At 48.0% G+C, this 17,104-nt stretch overlaps 1 protein-coding gene across 1 annotated transcript; it reads left to right on the top strand.

The window, feature by feature from the left end:
- The first annotated feature begins 519 nt into the window (after positions 1 to 519).
- Positions 520 to 16,903, top strand: LOC149338430 (uncharacterized). Its single transcript, XM_089550742.1, has 3 exons — positions 520 to 624; positions 6,002 to 6,097; positions 16,160 to 16,903. The coding sequence occupies exons 1-3, from the start codon at positions 520 to 522 to the stop codon at positions 16,901 to 16,903; spliced, it is 945 nt and encodes a 314-aa protein (XP_089406868.1).
- The last annotated feature ends 201 nt before the right edge of the window (positions 16,904 to 17,104 follow it).

Raw genomic sequence — 17,104 nt, 5'->3', positions numbered from 1 at the left:
CCACATACCAGCCCCACTACCTCGGCGGCCACACCGCCTGCCCAAGAGGCCTCACCCCAATCCCTCAGTACGGTCAACCGCTTCTCGGATTCTGACCCTGGCAGCTCGACACCGCCGCAGCAAGCGTCTGCTTTGGTGCCTGACTTGAGCCACCTTCGGCACCGCATGGTCGAGCTACCCACACCGAGTAGTGCAGCCACTGTCGAACCACCACCTGTGTCTTTTGCTGCCAGCCAGCCATCTGATGTCGCAGTCTCAGCTGCACGGCCTGTCACTGCAACAACCTTTTTGCAGCCACCTACAGCCGACCATGCTCACACGCGCATCATCCCTGGCCAACCGCTCCAGACTGTCACTCCCGTTTCATCCAAGCACCTTGGATTGAGCCCAGCAACTTGCTCCGGCATCGTCACAGCTGTCACCGTTGTGTCGACGGCCCCACCACATCTGCTGTCAGTCCATGGAGCCGTTTCGGCCGCTCCTGTGCTTGTGATCGCGTACACGGTGCGTCAGATCCCCATGGACATCAGCCGCAACACTCCAACATCGCTGACACTTGTGTCAGCGGGCAGCACTACAGCCGGTGACGGCCTGACCATGGCTTCCCCTGCCTCCATGTCCATTGTCAGCTCGCTACCCTGCATCATTCGCCCGTTGCGCAGCAGCCAGGCTCGTCCACCTGAGCCCGCGTCCTCCACCCGACGGCTCTTCCCGGACCCTGGCATGAACTTACTGGACACTCATTCCCTCCTCTCTTCCACCGAGTCCACATTTCGACGTTCCGTCTAGGCGGGGGGCCCTGTAGCGCCCGGCGACGCTATAAAGCGCCGGCGCTGAGATCGGCGTTCCCGCGCTAGAGGAAAATAAAGATGAACAGCGCGTGCTGGGCGCGCACGCCCGGCACGGGCAGTCCGGAACTAGAAGCCTGCCACGCTGGTCGTCTCTGTCTGGTGCTCCGCTGCGACCCCGCAAAATTCCTCAACAACATCATCGATCACTCCTCGACTTCATTACATCAGCGAACCTCTTTTGATTTACTTAAGCATCCTCGTCATCCATTATTGCATACCCTTTCATGCCCTGAGGCAACAAATATCGCTTACGAAGGAACCAGTCCGGTGCCAGGACTATAGCAACAAAGCAGCTGCGCAGAGACCCCGCAGAATATCTAATTTAGCTCGGAAGCCATGACACAAACCGCGACGGCCCGGCTTGCGTACGCACGATAGTCCGGATACTGTCTTCTTCCTGCTGCCTTGCCGCTGCCGCATTACTCCGCTATTCGTTTAGCTGGCTAATGCTGCAGCTTGCTCTTCTTGCAGATTTGCTGATGCATGCGGTTTTCGGGCAGATAAGAGTTTTTGGCTTGCATGCAGTAATTACTCTGCGTTCTCCAATAGTGCTGCAATATTTTACCATCTTAATATCCTGTATAGCTCTGAGTGGTCTGTAAACAGGTGATGAGGCGTGCAAAAGAAAGAGAGGTTTAACTGTTCTCGGAAGGATGCAGCTGAAACGGCGACGAACGCTGGAATAGAAAGGAAACACAGGGCGGACCCCAGCGGACCATGTTTCCGATGCTGCAGCGAGTGCGAGCACGCCTGTTCCAGCAGGCGTGTTTAGACAGGGTGACGCTGCCGGAAAAAGAGTTCCTGCGACGGTGGAGAACCCGCTTCACCGACGCAAGCAGGCGCCGTGTGACAGTGCGGCTGCCATACTAAGTGTTGCGCGCCAGTGTTGTGCGCGATGTTTCTGCGCGGAATTGGTGCGCGGTCTTCCTCCCGCGTGCTTCCCCTCCCGCGCGTTTGGACCCTCCTGAACCTTTTACTTTGGACACTTTGTGTTTTGGACACTTGCGTTGCTTGTGAGTGTATGTATGCGTGTTGCATCGGGCGACATCAGTCGCCGTAATGTGTTTTTCTGTTTTGTAGAGGGACGGCTGTCCCTTGTGTGCTCCAAGCTACAAATAAACTTGTCTTCACGACGGCATCAAAAATTAACTTTAAGCAGTGATGGTTTTCACGGAAGACCCAAATTACATTAGTAATGCCACAAACCAGAATGGAAATATAATAATCTATTTAATCTCAAACCCTTGATATGCCTTCGTATGAAATCATTGTAGAATTTGCCCTCGTTGGCAGAGAAAACTCTGTTTCGCATCTTTGATGGCTCACGGTTGAATAGGTCACCCCAGGACGAAAATATGTGCCCGAATAAGAAAGCTTCGTGGCCTGCAGGTTCAGAATTACAATAAGCGGCCTCTAAAATAAGGTGATAGTCGACACGTGATGAACCATCATCATTTCATCATTATCTCCCGCTAAGCATATTTTCTCTCGGCACGATCATGAGCAATATCGTCACACGTTTTGCGCTGCGTAATAACTTTTTACTACCTAAGGTCAGAACTAACTACGGCAAGCAATGCCTTCATTTTTCATCCGTATCATTTTGGAATTCTTTGAACATAGACGTCAAACAAACTAATACGCTTTCTTTATTCAAGGTCAAACTAAAGCTTTTCCTTCTTAATTTGTGATTTTTTTTTGTTATGTTATTGATTCTATGTATCGCGGCATCTGTGTTTTATTTTACATTTAAATATTTGTATTTAAATATTTCAGTAGCTAATATTACATTATGTGCCCATATTTATTCTGTTTCGTCGCTAATTAATGTGTTGTGTATTTTATATTATGTTGCATATTGAAATTTATTTTCATGGGAGGTCCCGCCCGCGGTCTTGTACCATGGGACCTCTCGCTGTATACAATTGTAACATTTATTGTATTACTCAATAAACTTTCAACTTTCAACTTTCAACTTTCAACCAGACGAACGATCGGCAGTAGTAGTAGTACTAAGTGGTTTTATTAAACATGATAAATGGAAGGAAAAATCTTATTGCTAGCCCCGGCGTCGGCTATCGTCGCTGGAAGCACATGAGCTGGGCCAGCGGAAATAAAGGATAGCAGGCAGTGTGTAGAAGTGAAATTAAAGAGGTCAGGGGGTAGTAGAAAGGACAGGGTGAGAGGTAACTGGCAATAAATCTATTTACATGTTAACTTATTAACATATATTCAGGTGAAAAGCGTGGACGTGCGCAGTAAATGAAGCAGATTTTTGTAGCGCACTTGAGAAACGGCGCCAATGCCTTGATACCGCGCATTTTCGATTGCGTTCTCGCTTTAGCTCTAAAAGCAGCACAGCGGAGGGTGTGACTAGTGTCATCGTTCACACTACATCCAGAAACACTGGCTCAATAAAAAAAAGTAAAACTTGCTGTGTGGCTGCTTTTCTTTTTTGTGTTTTCACTTTTCTTGCAGCGTAACTTTATGTTGCTAGATCTAAAAGCCAGGGATGCGCTTTGGATTGGATTGGAAAACTTTATTAGCGGCTTGAGTAATAAGTGGATTAGTTGATCTTGCTAGGTGGCCGTCAATAGAGACTAGCAGCGACTTCTTGGGCTCTTGTCACCACCTGTACTTGCGTTTCCAGGTCGGAGCTGAGCAGCAAGGTCTCCCACGGGCCCTAGTGTGAGAGCCTCTGAAGCGATATTCGTGGAGGATCTGTCGGACCGTTCCAGAAGATGTGGGCTACGGTGGCTTTGCTGGGGCATTTTCTGCACTGCGCTTTTAATCTACCCGGGTACACATGGCTTAGGAAAGCTGGGTTAGTAAGAGAGTTTTAGATTGGATTTGTCTCAACATTACCTGCTCACAAGAAATGAAAACTTGGCAGTGGCTTAGCTCGTCTATGCCAAGATATACGTAGCGTGAGATGTGGGTATACCTTGGTTAAGCTAGTTGTTATTAGCTTGGTTTCCCCCCTGTTAAACCTTGTAATTCCGGTACGTATAACTATGACGAAATTAAAGACGAGACAATGTGCAGTATCAATTGTGAAGCGTTTATTTTTTCCTTATGGTTTCTCTTCTTGCTCTCCTCGTTAGTGAAGCCATACGCCGTCGGCGTTCGTTGTGTTCATTGGCGTTGTCGTTGACAACGTTTACACTCCGATCATTTTGAGGAAAGGAAGTGCGCATAATGGCTCCCGGAAATTCCGGTAGGTGTAAGTATGACTACATTAAAGACGGGAAAATGTGCAGTATCTGCAGTATCTTTTCCTCTCCTCTTTGCCATCTGTCAACAGAGGCAAGTGACGCTGCGGACGCCGACGACAACGGCGTGAAATTGAGGAACGAGCTAATAAGAGCTAATGCGCCGCCGCGGTGGCTCAGTGGTTGTGGTGCTCGGCTGCTGACTCGAAAGACGCGGGTTCGATCCCGGCCGCGGCGACTGAATTTCTTTGGAGGAGAAATTCTAGAGGCCCGTGTATTGTGCGATGTCAGTGCACGTTAAAGATCCCGAGGTGGTCGAAATTTCCGAAGCTCTCCAGTACGGCGTCTCTCATAGCCTTAGTCGCTTTGGGACGTTAAACCCCATAAACCAAACCAAACCATCTAAAAGGATTTGTTGAACATCATGGTTGTTGACGGTGTAACATTTTTCCACCGTGAGAGAGAGACGAATAACGTATATTAGCACTCTTCAAAAATGAGGGTGCAGTAGGCTTTTACCTAAACTCCATTCATTACCCTAACCATCAGCCGGAATCGCTTGGGACTCAATGGCTGTCAGGGTGATATCGGTTGCGTTGCTCTTCAGCTTCCTGGTTGATTAATAAGCTCGCCCAGGATTCTACATTTCAATTCGGGTAGTTATAGGAAGGGCAGGTGGAGACCATGTTGACTAGATCTGCAATGTTATTGCAGTGCGTTCATCTAGGATTAAAAGCTTCCGGATGCCATTTACTGTACAGTTGATTGTTTGGGAACACCCCGGTTAGCAATTTCCTCCAGATTATTTCCTCTCTTCTGCTGAACAGTTTATCCGCTGCTGCATAGGTCTTGAGATAGGAGAAATGATAATGAGAAATGGTTTCATGGAATGCTCTGAGTTCGCCACCCGAAGGGAGTGGTTCCTCGCGTGGAGGGGACACGTCAGCGGAGATCTAGAGGTAGGTGAGCACTCGGGCGATCGCGTGCGCCTTCTCGTTCCCCAGTAGGCCCCGATTAGCAGGGGACCAGATCAGTGAGGTTTGCTGGGCTGGTACTTGCTCTCAGAATATGGTGGCAGCAGCGGAGATGCTGCCCATATCATAATTTTTGAAGGTTGCTAGCTAACTGCTAACCAACTTCTAGCCAACTCCTAGCCACTGCTAGCTAACTCCACGCTCTAAGGGACGCCAAGAGTTTCGGGCCCAGAGACGCGTCGCCGCCGCCAGAGCCGCCGCGCCAACTCCAGCCACATTTCCCGCTGACATCAAGACCTGCAGCCCGGCACCCGCGTCGCAGATTACGTCTCCGGCTGACGACTCGTCGGCACACATGGACCTTACGGGGTCCCCGATAGACGACACTCCATCCCCTCAAATCAGATGGAGCACCATTGGTGCCAACCGTAAGCTTGCTTCCGCCACCCGACCTACTTCCTCGTGGTATCCTACTTCCTCGTGGTGCCCCCACTCCCAAGCTGCCTCTCTACGCCGTGCTTGCCGCAGTCATCTCCGCTGCACAACACTCCTGCAAAACCAGTGCAGACATCACCCTTCAGGCCAAGCCAGCCCAAAGCCTTGCGTTTTTAAAAACCCAATCTGCTCTCACCGCCCACGTCCTCCTTTCTATCACGCAGCTTCAGCTTCACGGTAAGCCTACCAGCATGAAAATATATCCCCCCCCCCCCCCCTCATCCTCCCATCTCATGCCTCGGCACCATCCATAGCTTCGGTGGCCACTTCACCCCTGATGACCTCATGCATGATCTCGAATCTTTCACAACAGATATTCTCGCTGCTCGCATGATGGGCTCCACTCAATCGGTGCTCATTACTTTCGCTGGCACCGTCATCCCCCACTTTGTTTGTTTTAAACGTTTTGCCTTCTGGTGCCGTCCTCATAAACCTCAACCTCCCATCTGTACCCCGTGTCTCACTTTAGGACGCCGCGCCCACCAATGTCCCCAGCACAGCGTTCCGGCCAAGTGCCGTCGCTGAGCTGCTCCTCTACCCACCGTCATGTATGTTCCCAGCCCTGGTACGTTCATTGCCAGGTAAACACCCATCCCTTGCCAACCCCACTTGCCCCTTCCTCCTCGCTAAACAACGCGAGTGTACCAAAGCTGCATACCTCCGACGCCTAGCTTTGCGCAGGGTGAATCAACCCACCACCCCCTCCTCCTCCTCCTCCTCCTCTAATAATGAACCTCCATCAACTCCGATAACGTCACCACTAGGATCCTACGCCGCCAAAGGTAAAGGACCCTCGGGGCCAGCCTCTCTCTCTTCCACAACACCACCCTCCTCATCCTTGACTGACGAGAGCAGCTCCTTAGACCTCCGGATCGCAATGCTGGAACGCCAGCAGCGAGAGCAGCAGCGCATTTCCCACGATCTACAACAGCAGATACATGTCTTGACTCAAACCCTCCAGACAACCACCTCCTCTCTTACCTCCGAGCTAACTAAGCTAAATGAGCAACTTACCACGTTCACCACACCCTCCTCCACCGCCCAGGTCGCCCCTTTGGCTGATCTTGTCGAAACCACCACACAGGTACACCATACTCGCATGGTTCAGCTAGAGGCTTCGTCTCTCCAGATTCTTACCGCCCTACAAGCAGTTGGGCGCCCTAGAAGTGGTTGGTGGAGCACTGCCTAACAAAAGCTAAAACGAGCGCTAAATTTAACACAAACCACACAAGAAAAGAGACTGGTCAGTGTCCGTCCTGTCCGTCTTTCTGTGTAGTTTGTGTTAAATTTAGCGCTGTTTTTTACTTTTTGTTAGACGTATATTTGCGCATCCAAACGTTTGCAAAAAGAGTTCAAGGTATGCGCAAAAGTGGCAACGAGGAAACAACCCTGCGCTGTGCATACAAGCCACACAAGCAGACAAACCCCAGAAAAGGCATGTTGCTGCAAACGTACCCCGCTCCCCGTGTGTGCGTGGAAAGTCCTTTCCTTCGTTTTGTACATCTCTAAAACATGGCCCTATGTTAAGGCCACTAGCTCTTTCCTATTGAGCTTAACAACTGCATTTCATTATGAACATGCGATTACCGGAACGGCAAATATACCCAAATACCTCACACTGAAAGCATATTTAACTAAAAAAATTATTCACACTACCATCTATGTCGTTAAACTACCATCGCTAACTTTTTAGGAGTTAAACGAACGGTTGGTAATAAAAGAGGGAGAGAGACACTTTTTACTTCCCGGCCGTAGTCCAGTAGTAACAAGCCAGAAGAGGTAATAAAAAGGTCGTCAGGGACGACTTCATTAACTTAGGTATTAAGAAGGCCGTAAATATTTACTAACCAGGAAGCCACAAGGTGTAAGAGTTAGTAACACGTACGCTTGCTACCTTGTTGCGAGCTTTTTTGTCTCCCCGACTGCATAGAACAACAAAGGCAACAAATGATCTTTCGTACCTTACCTCATCGAGGCAGCGCTTTTCTCGCAGCGGTGTCCTTATTACTTCTCATCTGCAATTATAGAAAGCATTGCCCTACCTACCTGATGTCTTCTTAGGCGCACTTAGAAATCTATGTCTCCGAACGTTCTTTTTGATTCTAGTACTTCGTGGAGTTGCGGCGAGATAACTAGGAAGCCAATCTACTGATGGTCGTCCGGCCTTACAAGCTCTGTCGGCACTCGCTGGACGGCCTACTGGAGTCTCCGTCTTTCCAAACTTGCTTTCAGCTTTGCTGAAAGAGAGGCGGGATTCTCAGTCGCATTACATGCTGAAAGTGCCGGCAGGCTCTGAGGCCTACTTCTAATTACCTGACTCGTCGAGCCTTGGGTTCTTCTTTGAACAGACCGGATGAAAAGGCTCAGAGGCTCGTCCCCAAGCGCGCTCTTAGATTGCGTTCGCGGTCGTGTGCGCTGCAGGCTTGCGGCATAGAGTGCGCAGCTATAGCCAAGGCAAATACAGGCCGGCCACCGCGTGCGGATGGAATGACAATTTAATCACCCTGCATCTGCGTAATTAGGTACCGCGCAGAACGCGCGTAATGAACGAGTTAGAAATTGCGCGGTTAGGCTTCGTTACTGCTCGGGCTAAAATGCACCAGCGGTTGCGAGGAACGAGAATTGAGTTTGTTAGTTCGGTAAGCGTATAAGTGGGTAATATAAATATTACCATTCATAAATAAACGATTGATTTGGCTTGTTTTCATACGTTCCCAAATGCCGCTATTCGACAAAACTGGCTCGAATGGCTTTCTATACGAAGGCAATAAGGCAAAATGGCAGGGACATAGGCGTGCAGGGAGGCACTTAGGAGCTGCAGGCTGCTCTAATTACTTTGACGTAGTCTCGTAACCTTTATGGAAGCAGAAATAAATAAAAAGCATGCCGGAAATTATTGTTTTTGTCACAGCTTTTCTTACTGTCTCTAAATCTAACACAAGGAGTAAAAGCTGCTAGAGGAAAAAAATGGGCTTTCTCTGCGGAGAAACATAGCTTGCAGCCCCCCATGCTAACTGTATGCGACCTCCTCGCCGCGGTTGCTTAGTGGCCACGGTGTTCGGCTACGGAGGTAAAGGACGAGAAATCGAAGGTCTGCTTCGGCAACCGCATTGTGGTGGCGGGGAAACTGAAATAAAAATTACACAGGATGGTCATCTTCAGTGTGCTGCGAAGGACAGCGGTCACTACGACCTTACATATTGTTTAGAGATGGTCTTGTGTATCGAGAAACGAAGTTGAGAGAGACGTACTGTTGAGAACACGTTTGTACAGAGGAGGATATGAGAGATATGGACTCGTGATTGCAAGGCACGCTGGTACAGAATATGCCCCTTGAGAAACTGCTGGTAATCTTTTTTATTATTCAGTAATAACGGTGGCGACCTTGTGATCCTTGTAATATGTCAAGACTGGGGTAGTGACAGCGCTCACGCCTTCCTGACGCATGTTTGCGGATCTCGCGGTTGTCATATGTTTGCCTTATGCGCGCTGGGTGACGTGTCTGGAGATCGGTGTCCCAACGCCACTACTAACGCGATGGTGGTAAAGGCGCCGTTGAGCGGAGAAACCAACGTTGTTGGCGTTGTCGTGTCGAAATAGTCGAGACTGGTCAAGATGGCCGTGATGTCACAGCCACATGGCCTCAAGTGGGTAATTCAAACAGCCCACTACGAACACACAGTACAACAGTGTTGACGCTACTACACATTGCGTCATTGGTCTTTATGCTCCAAGCGCTTTCTGCCACCAATATGTAGCGCGTGGGAGGAAAGAAAAGCACTTGCGCTGGGACGAAAAATGGTCTAGCTGAGCCGAGAGCCGGGCCCGCTACCCTTTTGTTCGACTTGGCTAAAAACAGACCGTATGGGCCTTCTGTTAAGTGATAAAAAAATAAAGTTAAGAAAAAACATTTTAAAAATCATATTAAATTAAATAAAGAAGTTCCTATCTCTGCGAAATTATACGCAAAGCAGACCCTAGGCCGCTGAAATCACCCGTTACCGCTACAGCGTCACACTGTTAAGGTGGAGTTCAAGTGTCCCCGAATTCTTGTTCCCGTTCTGTTCTGTTCTGTTCGGCGCGTACCGCTCCTCATGCACCATTCTCGGAGGACGTATGAACTTTGTGTCGCCTCACTGACCTCCGTGGCTCAGTGATTAAGGCGTTGAAGCTGCTACGCACGAGTAGGCGGGATCACATCCGTGCTTCGCCGCAGCGAAATAGATGTTTCTGTTGTCATCTGAGACCTCCAACTAGCTGAAACTAACCCTCTGGCCTCTACTACATGCGTCTCATTCTTTCAGTCTCTCTTTGATGCCTTTACTAGAGCAGCGGTTGAAGCCTCCGCCGAGAACACGGAAGCTGCTGCGTCTGTCAATTTACTCAAAATTAAAATTTCTTTGTGCTGAAGAACAGAGGGAACGCGCGCTCTCTACTCTGAAGTGGACTACCCGGCATTGGCTTTTCGTTGGTTGCAATAAATGACGAAAACAAAGCGTGTCTCTCTTGAAAGAAGCCCCATTCTCTCTCTCCTTGGTGAGGAGGAAATAGCATAGCAATTTCTTCGTCTCCAAACATCAAAAAAACCTCTGACCTTCTTTACCTGGCAGTGTTATATCGTTTCCAATGAGGCTCACTAAATCTAAAGCCTGTTTCCTAAGCGTGAATATCATATCGCCATCCAACAGCAACATACTCATGCTAACAGAATCTTGGTTAAACAGTGACGTAATGGACGCTGAAATCGCAGCTGATCAACCCGGCTTCCAAGTTATCGAAACGATCGCAAAGACTGACGGGGGGGGGGGGGGGGGGGGCGGCGTTCTTGAAATTGATCTGGGTAGAACAATTTCTGTTGTCAACGTCGCATCCGATAATCCTATATCGAATTATTATTGCTCATCTGTCGTGCTTTCCCCTTAACAGTGCAACTTGGCGTTTGCTGCAGATCTCCGAAAATAATCCAGACTTCTCCCGCTATCTGCACAATGCTATTCATCAACCTCTATCCATCATCCAAATGCCCGCATTCTTTTTGGTTACCCGAACATTGATTGGCAGATCGCAGACTGGCATAGCTTGTTCCACAATAACATGTAACGCAGTGGAAAAAACTTCATCGACTTCTGTTTATATTTTCAACTGAATCAATTGGTCTCTCAACCAAATCTTGCCTCAGGAGGATCACAAATATCCTCGACCGAATACTGACCAACAGCCTTGAGAATCTATCAATAATTAGTTACTTTCCTGAAATCAGGGATCGCAAAGTGATACGTGCGCTATTGCCATTTGCGTCTGCCCAAAAACAGACATCCGACAAAACAATACGTCTTTACGATGAGAAAAACTATAATACAATAAATGGAGATGTTAACGGCCTTTTTCTTGAATAAAAATTTACATTTTACAGGCACTCGATTCATGAAGACTGGATCATCTTCAAGAACAAATGAAATCATCTCACTAATGTGTTTGTCCCGAGGATCATTTTTCAAACTAACCACAATAAACCGTGGTTCACCCGTCGCTTAAAATGAATAGAAAACAATGAAACGCTTGTTTCGTACAACCAAACGCGATAGAAATGCCGCATGGGAAAAATACTTCGAAGCCAAAAATGATACTTTCTTTTTGTTCCTAACGCGAAAAACTCACTTTTTTCACGATGACTTACCAAACCTAGTGATCAACAATCCCGAGCAATTCTCACATATAAATGACACGCACGAGGCGGTTACTGATCATGATTGTACAGAAATATTTTACAATGCATTAGCATCGGTCGTCATTATTGAAATTGGCTCGCCTTGACAGTTACCATCATTTAACTTAGAAAACCTTCATGCCAGCTGTCGCATTTTCGTTGAAGGTATTTCATTTATAATCCGTAATATGAAGTATTCGCCAGCTGGTGTGAACTTGGTTAATTCAAAACTCCTGAAAAATCTGAAATTTACCCGCCGCTCTGGCTCAGTGGTTAAGGCTGTCGTCTACTGAGCCGTAGTACCCGGGCTCGAACCCCACCACGGTGGTCGTGTTACGAAGGAGACAAAACGCAAAACGCACCCATGTGCTGTTCGATGTCAGTGCACGTTAAACATCCCCAGGTGGTCGAAAAACTTTTCCAGAGATCATCACTACGGCATCTCTTCCCTCCTTCTTTCACTCCCTCCATCATCCATTTTAATACGGCGCGGTTCGGGTGTCCACCGAGATATGTGAAACAGCTACTGCGTCATTTCCATTTCTCAAAAAAAAAAACAACCAGTTGTCAATTTTGAATTTGTGCCACATATTTTTCTCATCTTTTCACAGTCACTTTCCTCAGGAATAATTCCAGGTGACTGACGAAGGGGAACGGTCGTTCCAGTCTGCAAATAAGGTAACAGAGACCCTCCGTTGAGTTACCGGCACATTTCATTAACTTACCCACATTGTAAAATCATAGAACATGCCATCTACTCACAAATCATGAGCGTCTTGGACTGAAATGATTTTTTTTTCGTTTTCCATAACATAGGTTCTACAGGGCCTCTCTTGCGAAGCCCAACTAGCGCTCCACCTTCACGACCTGCACACTAATCTTGACCGTAATATGCAGACCGAGATCATCAATGTGGAATATGGAAAGCTTTTGACAAGCTTCCTCACAGCCGCCTACTACTAAAACTTGCGCAGCTGAACTTAAATCCCAATATTCTTAAATGGATTCAATAATTCCTGACTAATTGTTCTCAGTCAGTCTGCGGAACTGTTCTCTCTCAGTTTGGTGCGGAACAACACCAAGCAAGGCAGCACCTCGTACTTCTGCGGGCGTCACACCCTTCTTTATGCAGAATCCCAGGAACCTATCACGGTACGTCTTTCTTGCGATGTTGGTCTCGAGCACATTCACATCATAAAGAACGAAAACACTCAAGAAAGGCGAGTCCGATGCATGAGAAATGCACTTCAGTATACATTGGGCTCGCTTTTCCTCAGTGTTTTCGTTCTTCAGGATGTGAATGTGCTCGAAACCAACATCGCAAGAGCGCCGTACCGTGCTAGGTTCCTGGGATTCTGCATGAAGAAGAATGTGACCTCCTCAGGACTAAGTGCCTTGTTTGGTGCTGTTCCGTCGTAGTGGGGGCATGTGAAACGCGTTTCAAAACTCCTACGGTCTGAACTGTGGAGACAAGTATACGGTTATACGCCGACTGGCTGCGCTTGGCATGTTTTGCTCGTTGCCCCGAATGAATTGCTGCAAGACGGTTTCACCACCTCAGAAGTGAAGCTGCAAGACTGAAGGAGGAGCGGTGGGACAGAAACTTCAAATAGATTCTTGCCACCTCGAGGAAGCCTAAGCAACAGACGCGCAGCTAGGGTGGGCTTTTAGTGATGAGCGGAGCCTCTGGCCCTGCCAAAATCTGGAACATTCTCGACAAGGGTGCAAAATTCGGACTGGATCCTTGAGTGCCCCCTTATGAGATCGTGGGCCTGAACCGACTTATAGTCGAGAAAGTTTCGCAGGAAGATAAGTGACGTTGCCTGTTGTATGGCATAGGCTATTTGGCAAAAAGCGTTACACTGACTAGACACGACAAGGCCAAAAAATGTTCAGATGGTCAGCGCTGTGTTCATCGTTCTTCTCGTCTTCTTTCTATGGCATTTAGCCGTCGCGCTGGAAAATTCTAAACTTAAATCTACAATACCAGCTAGGCCCACAGCTAACTTTACTGAAATAAAATTTCAGCTTATGTGCATTGGTCGCACTATCACAAAGAATTATAAATGCTTAAACGTGTTTTTAAACCTATTTCAATGCACTTGAGTCCCCTTACTTTATTTCAGCCCAACCGTAAAACATGCTCGCACTGACTCCATCCCATTTTGTGAGGGCTTCCTTAGAGGAGGATTACGATAGGAGTTTTTACCATATTCACTAGTAAATAGTGTGCGCCCTAAACGCTTCTTGAGTTAAGCTTTATACAGCAATAAAACTTCTTCTGTGGCTGCCCCACCTTTGATGGCACTGCCGAATATATTCCATATTTTTTTACGGTGCTGGTTCTCAGGAAAATATGCTGCAGACAACGATGAGCAACGATCCAGGAACACAAATTTTTTGACGTTGCGCTAGTTACGGCGGAACCACGAACATAAAAGATTACATGAGAGCTACGATAAAAAAAGACTCTGGTGACAAACAATGTCCTTCCGGCCACCAACGCAACACGTTTCCACACAAGCCGCGGAAGAATGCTTGCACCTAAGCGTAGACATGCGATCGATATTGCTCAGGTCACGAACATCGCTCTTCATTTTTGTTTCGCAACGTCGGGCGCCACATTGGCCGCCGCTTCCATCGGAGGAAGCTTACTCGCACGAGAAGCCAGAATTTATCCGAGCCGGAACGAATCGCACATCAGTAGCGGCTGCGAAACTTCCTCCCTCACCATCCCATTTTTTTCCCCCTTTTGTCTCGTAGTGCACTTTCTCTGGCGGTGAACGGCCTGCGATCGATGGACTGCTCTGGGTAAAGCCAAGCGGTCGCCAGCTCTGGTCATCGAACCGGGATAGTGAGTCGCTTGGGGATGCTATGTCATTCGCCGGAGTTCGCGGAAAGCCACGGGAGCGAGCGCGACGTACTACGGTCGGCGTCCCAAGGGTACCGAAGCAGATAGAGTAGCCTTGTCACTTCTTTGCGTAGCGTGAAAGAAGCGGGGCAGCAGCATGAAGCGCGACAAAAGGGTAATTGCAATGCCCTAGCTCAATGCAGGGATTTATAACTTCATGTTTTGCGTCCCTCATAGCCAAAGTCGCTTTGGGACGTTAAACCCCCTTTCAACCAACTTAACTTCACGCTTTCATCAAGGTAATTGAAAAAAAAAGAGAGAAAACGAGTGCCAAAGCAGGGAACCCAATTTGCAGGTGAAGATGGAAGGAAGGTGAACGGAGACGGTTGCGGAAAAGGGATGCTTCAGATTTTGAGTCAGTGCCTTCTTTCTCCGCATGATGGATACAGGCGGCACTGGTTTTCATTGCGACGCCCGGCAGGAAGTCCAGTTCTTTTCGTTTTGCCGTAAGCTGTTGTAGCCACGCCAATGGTTTCTTTTCCATATATTTCACTTTCAGTCCCCAATGTGTATTAGGCTTGTCATCACTCATCAGCGGGCTCTCCAGTACTGTCCGGTGTCCCGCAAGGAACAGTGCTCGGACCTTTACCCTTTGTAATATATGTTAATGACCTACCGAATAATATCTCTTGTAACATGCGTCTATTCGCAGACGACAGTGTAATATAGGAAACCGTTAATAACACTCTGATAATTGCTTATTTCAAGACTACTTTCATCGTGCTGAAGCCTCGTGCAACAAACAGACGATGTGCTTTGAACGCGAACAATTTATAACAAATTTTCTAACAAAGCATCATACTATCGCTTCGTCATCGCCGACATCACCAACTATCCAATAAGTCATACGGACCTCTGAAATGTCCTCTCTTAATTCATATAAATACTTCGGCTTCGCCCTTTTCAATACTGTAAGTTGACCTGCTCATGTACTGAACATGAGCAGGGGGCTAGGAGCAGTGGGCAGTGGGCTAGGAGACAGCGAAAGCGGCAGCATGCTGATCCGCTTCTTATTCTTCACGCAGTTCTGCGCCTGCCTCGCTGGTGACTTCATCGGGACTACAGCGGCGCCTTGTTTCCTTGCGCTACGGACTTCAGTTCCATCGCCATCACCAATCCTACACGTGGATGACCTCTGTGCGAGCGTGGACTGCCCTACGTTTCCTGTAAAAGACAGCACGGGTGTTCCCTCCACTGCGTAACCTTGCCGAGCATCTCCCTTCGACGATGTCATCTTCGATCTACCGGTCATCTTAAAGCCAAGTTCTGTGACGTCACCCACGGATCGTATAAAAGCAATGCCTACACAGCGGTCTGCCAGTGGGCTAGGAGACAGGGAAAGCGGCAGCATGCTGATCCGCTTTTTATTCTTCACGCAGTTCTGCGCCTGCCTCGCTGCTACCTTCATCGGGACTACAGCGGCGCCTTGTTTCCTTGCTCTACGGACTTCAGTTCCATCGCCATCACCAATCCTACACGTGGATGACCTCTGTGCGAGCGTGGACTGCCCTACGTTTCCTGTAAAAGACAGCACGGGTGTTCCCTCCACTGCGCAACCTGGCCGACCATCTTCCTTCGACGATGTCATCTTCGATCTACCGGTCATCTTAAAGCCAAGTTCTGTGACGTCACCCACGGATCGTATAAAAGCAATGCCTACACAGCGGTCTGCCAGTGGGCTAGGAGACAGCGAAAGCGGCAGCATGCTGATCCGCTTCTTATTGTTCACGCAGGTACGTTTTCTTGAAAACGCACGTTGCGTCCGCTCTGATGACAGATTTTTGATGCTGTTTCCTCGCCCACACAATCGCGGTTTTCGTTATGTGTCTGTATCGTTGTATTCACAGCTTGTTTACTGCATTGCTAGTGTTCTCTTAAGCGGAGATGTGGAAACTAATCCTGGACCCTCTCACAGCAATCCCGGTTCAAAACCAGGCACACGTTCTACATCTTCTTCAGTTAATGTTCAAGTAGCAAGCACTGATGACGCTTGCTCCACTTCCAATCAGCCAGCTGTTAATGAAATGCTTGCCGAGTTGCTTGCGGGCCAGAGAAAAATGGCCGAAGATATTGCAGATATAAAACGTTTCCAGCAGAGAGTGAATTCTCGTTTTGAGGCACTTGAATCACGAGTCTCTGCTCTTGAATCAAACCCGCCAACCTCGAACGGCGACGCAAGCGACGGGACCGTGCAACGCCAGTTGAATTCGTTGTCTGAGGTTGTTAGCAAGCTTGTTTCAAGAAATGATGAGCTGGAAAACCGTTCTCGCAGAAACAATCTTATATTTCACGGTCTTGCTGAAGAAGATGAAGAAACTATCAAAGCTCTGTTCATTGCGGTGACTAAGGTATTCATCAATAACCTTCAGTTGGATTGTCCTAAAATAGAAAAGTATAATCGGCTAGGTAGAAAGCAGGAAGGGCACCCTCGTCCTGTCATTAAGCTACTTGACTTTCGGGAAAAAACTCAAGCGTTAAAAAATGCTCATAGGCTCAAAAATTCAGGCATTAGCTTATCCGAGGATTTCTCTGCTCACGTTAGATTGATCCGGAAAAAAATATGGGATGCAACGCAATTTTATCGTGACAGTGGCTCGAAGGTTCATTTGCCTTATGACCACGTGTTTATTGATAGCGTGCGGTACAACTGGGATGATGTTGAGAAAAGTTTGGTCAAAGATTCGAAATCAACGCCCCCGGACACTGCTGCTGCTATTGCTACTGCTGCCAAGCCACCCGCAGATTCTGACTGACGGGACACCGCCGCCAACCTTCGTGTTCTAAACAATAAAGCCAGAAGTTTAGTAAACAAGCTTCCAAATTTTATCTCTTTAAAACTTAACTCATTCGCCTGATGTCATTGCGGTCACCGAAACGTGGCTACATGATGGTATAATTGACTCTGAAATAACTCCTCCAGGTTTCGTTGTAATTAGGGCGGACAGGCAGCATGG

Source organism: Amblyomma mixtum, chromosome 6, assembly GCF_055824585.1.
Source record: "Amblyomma mixtum isolate Tamu chromosome 6, ASM5582458v1, whole genome shotgun sequence".
In the NCBI taxonomy this organism is placed as follows: Eukaryota; Metazoa; Arthropoda; class Arachnida; order Ixodida; family Ixodidae; genus Amblyomma; species Amblyomma mixtum.
Note: the sequence above shows the minus strand (reverse complement) of the source record. Positions and strands in the feature narration are given on the sequence as shown.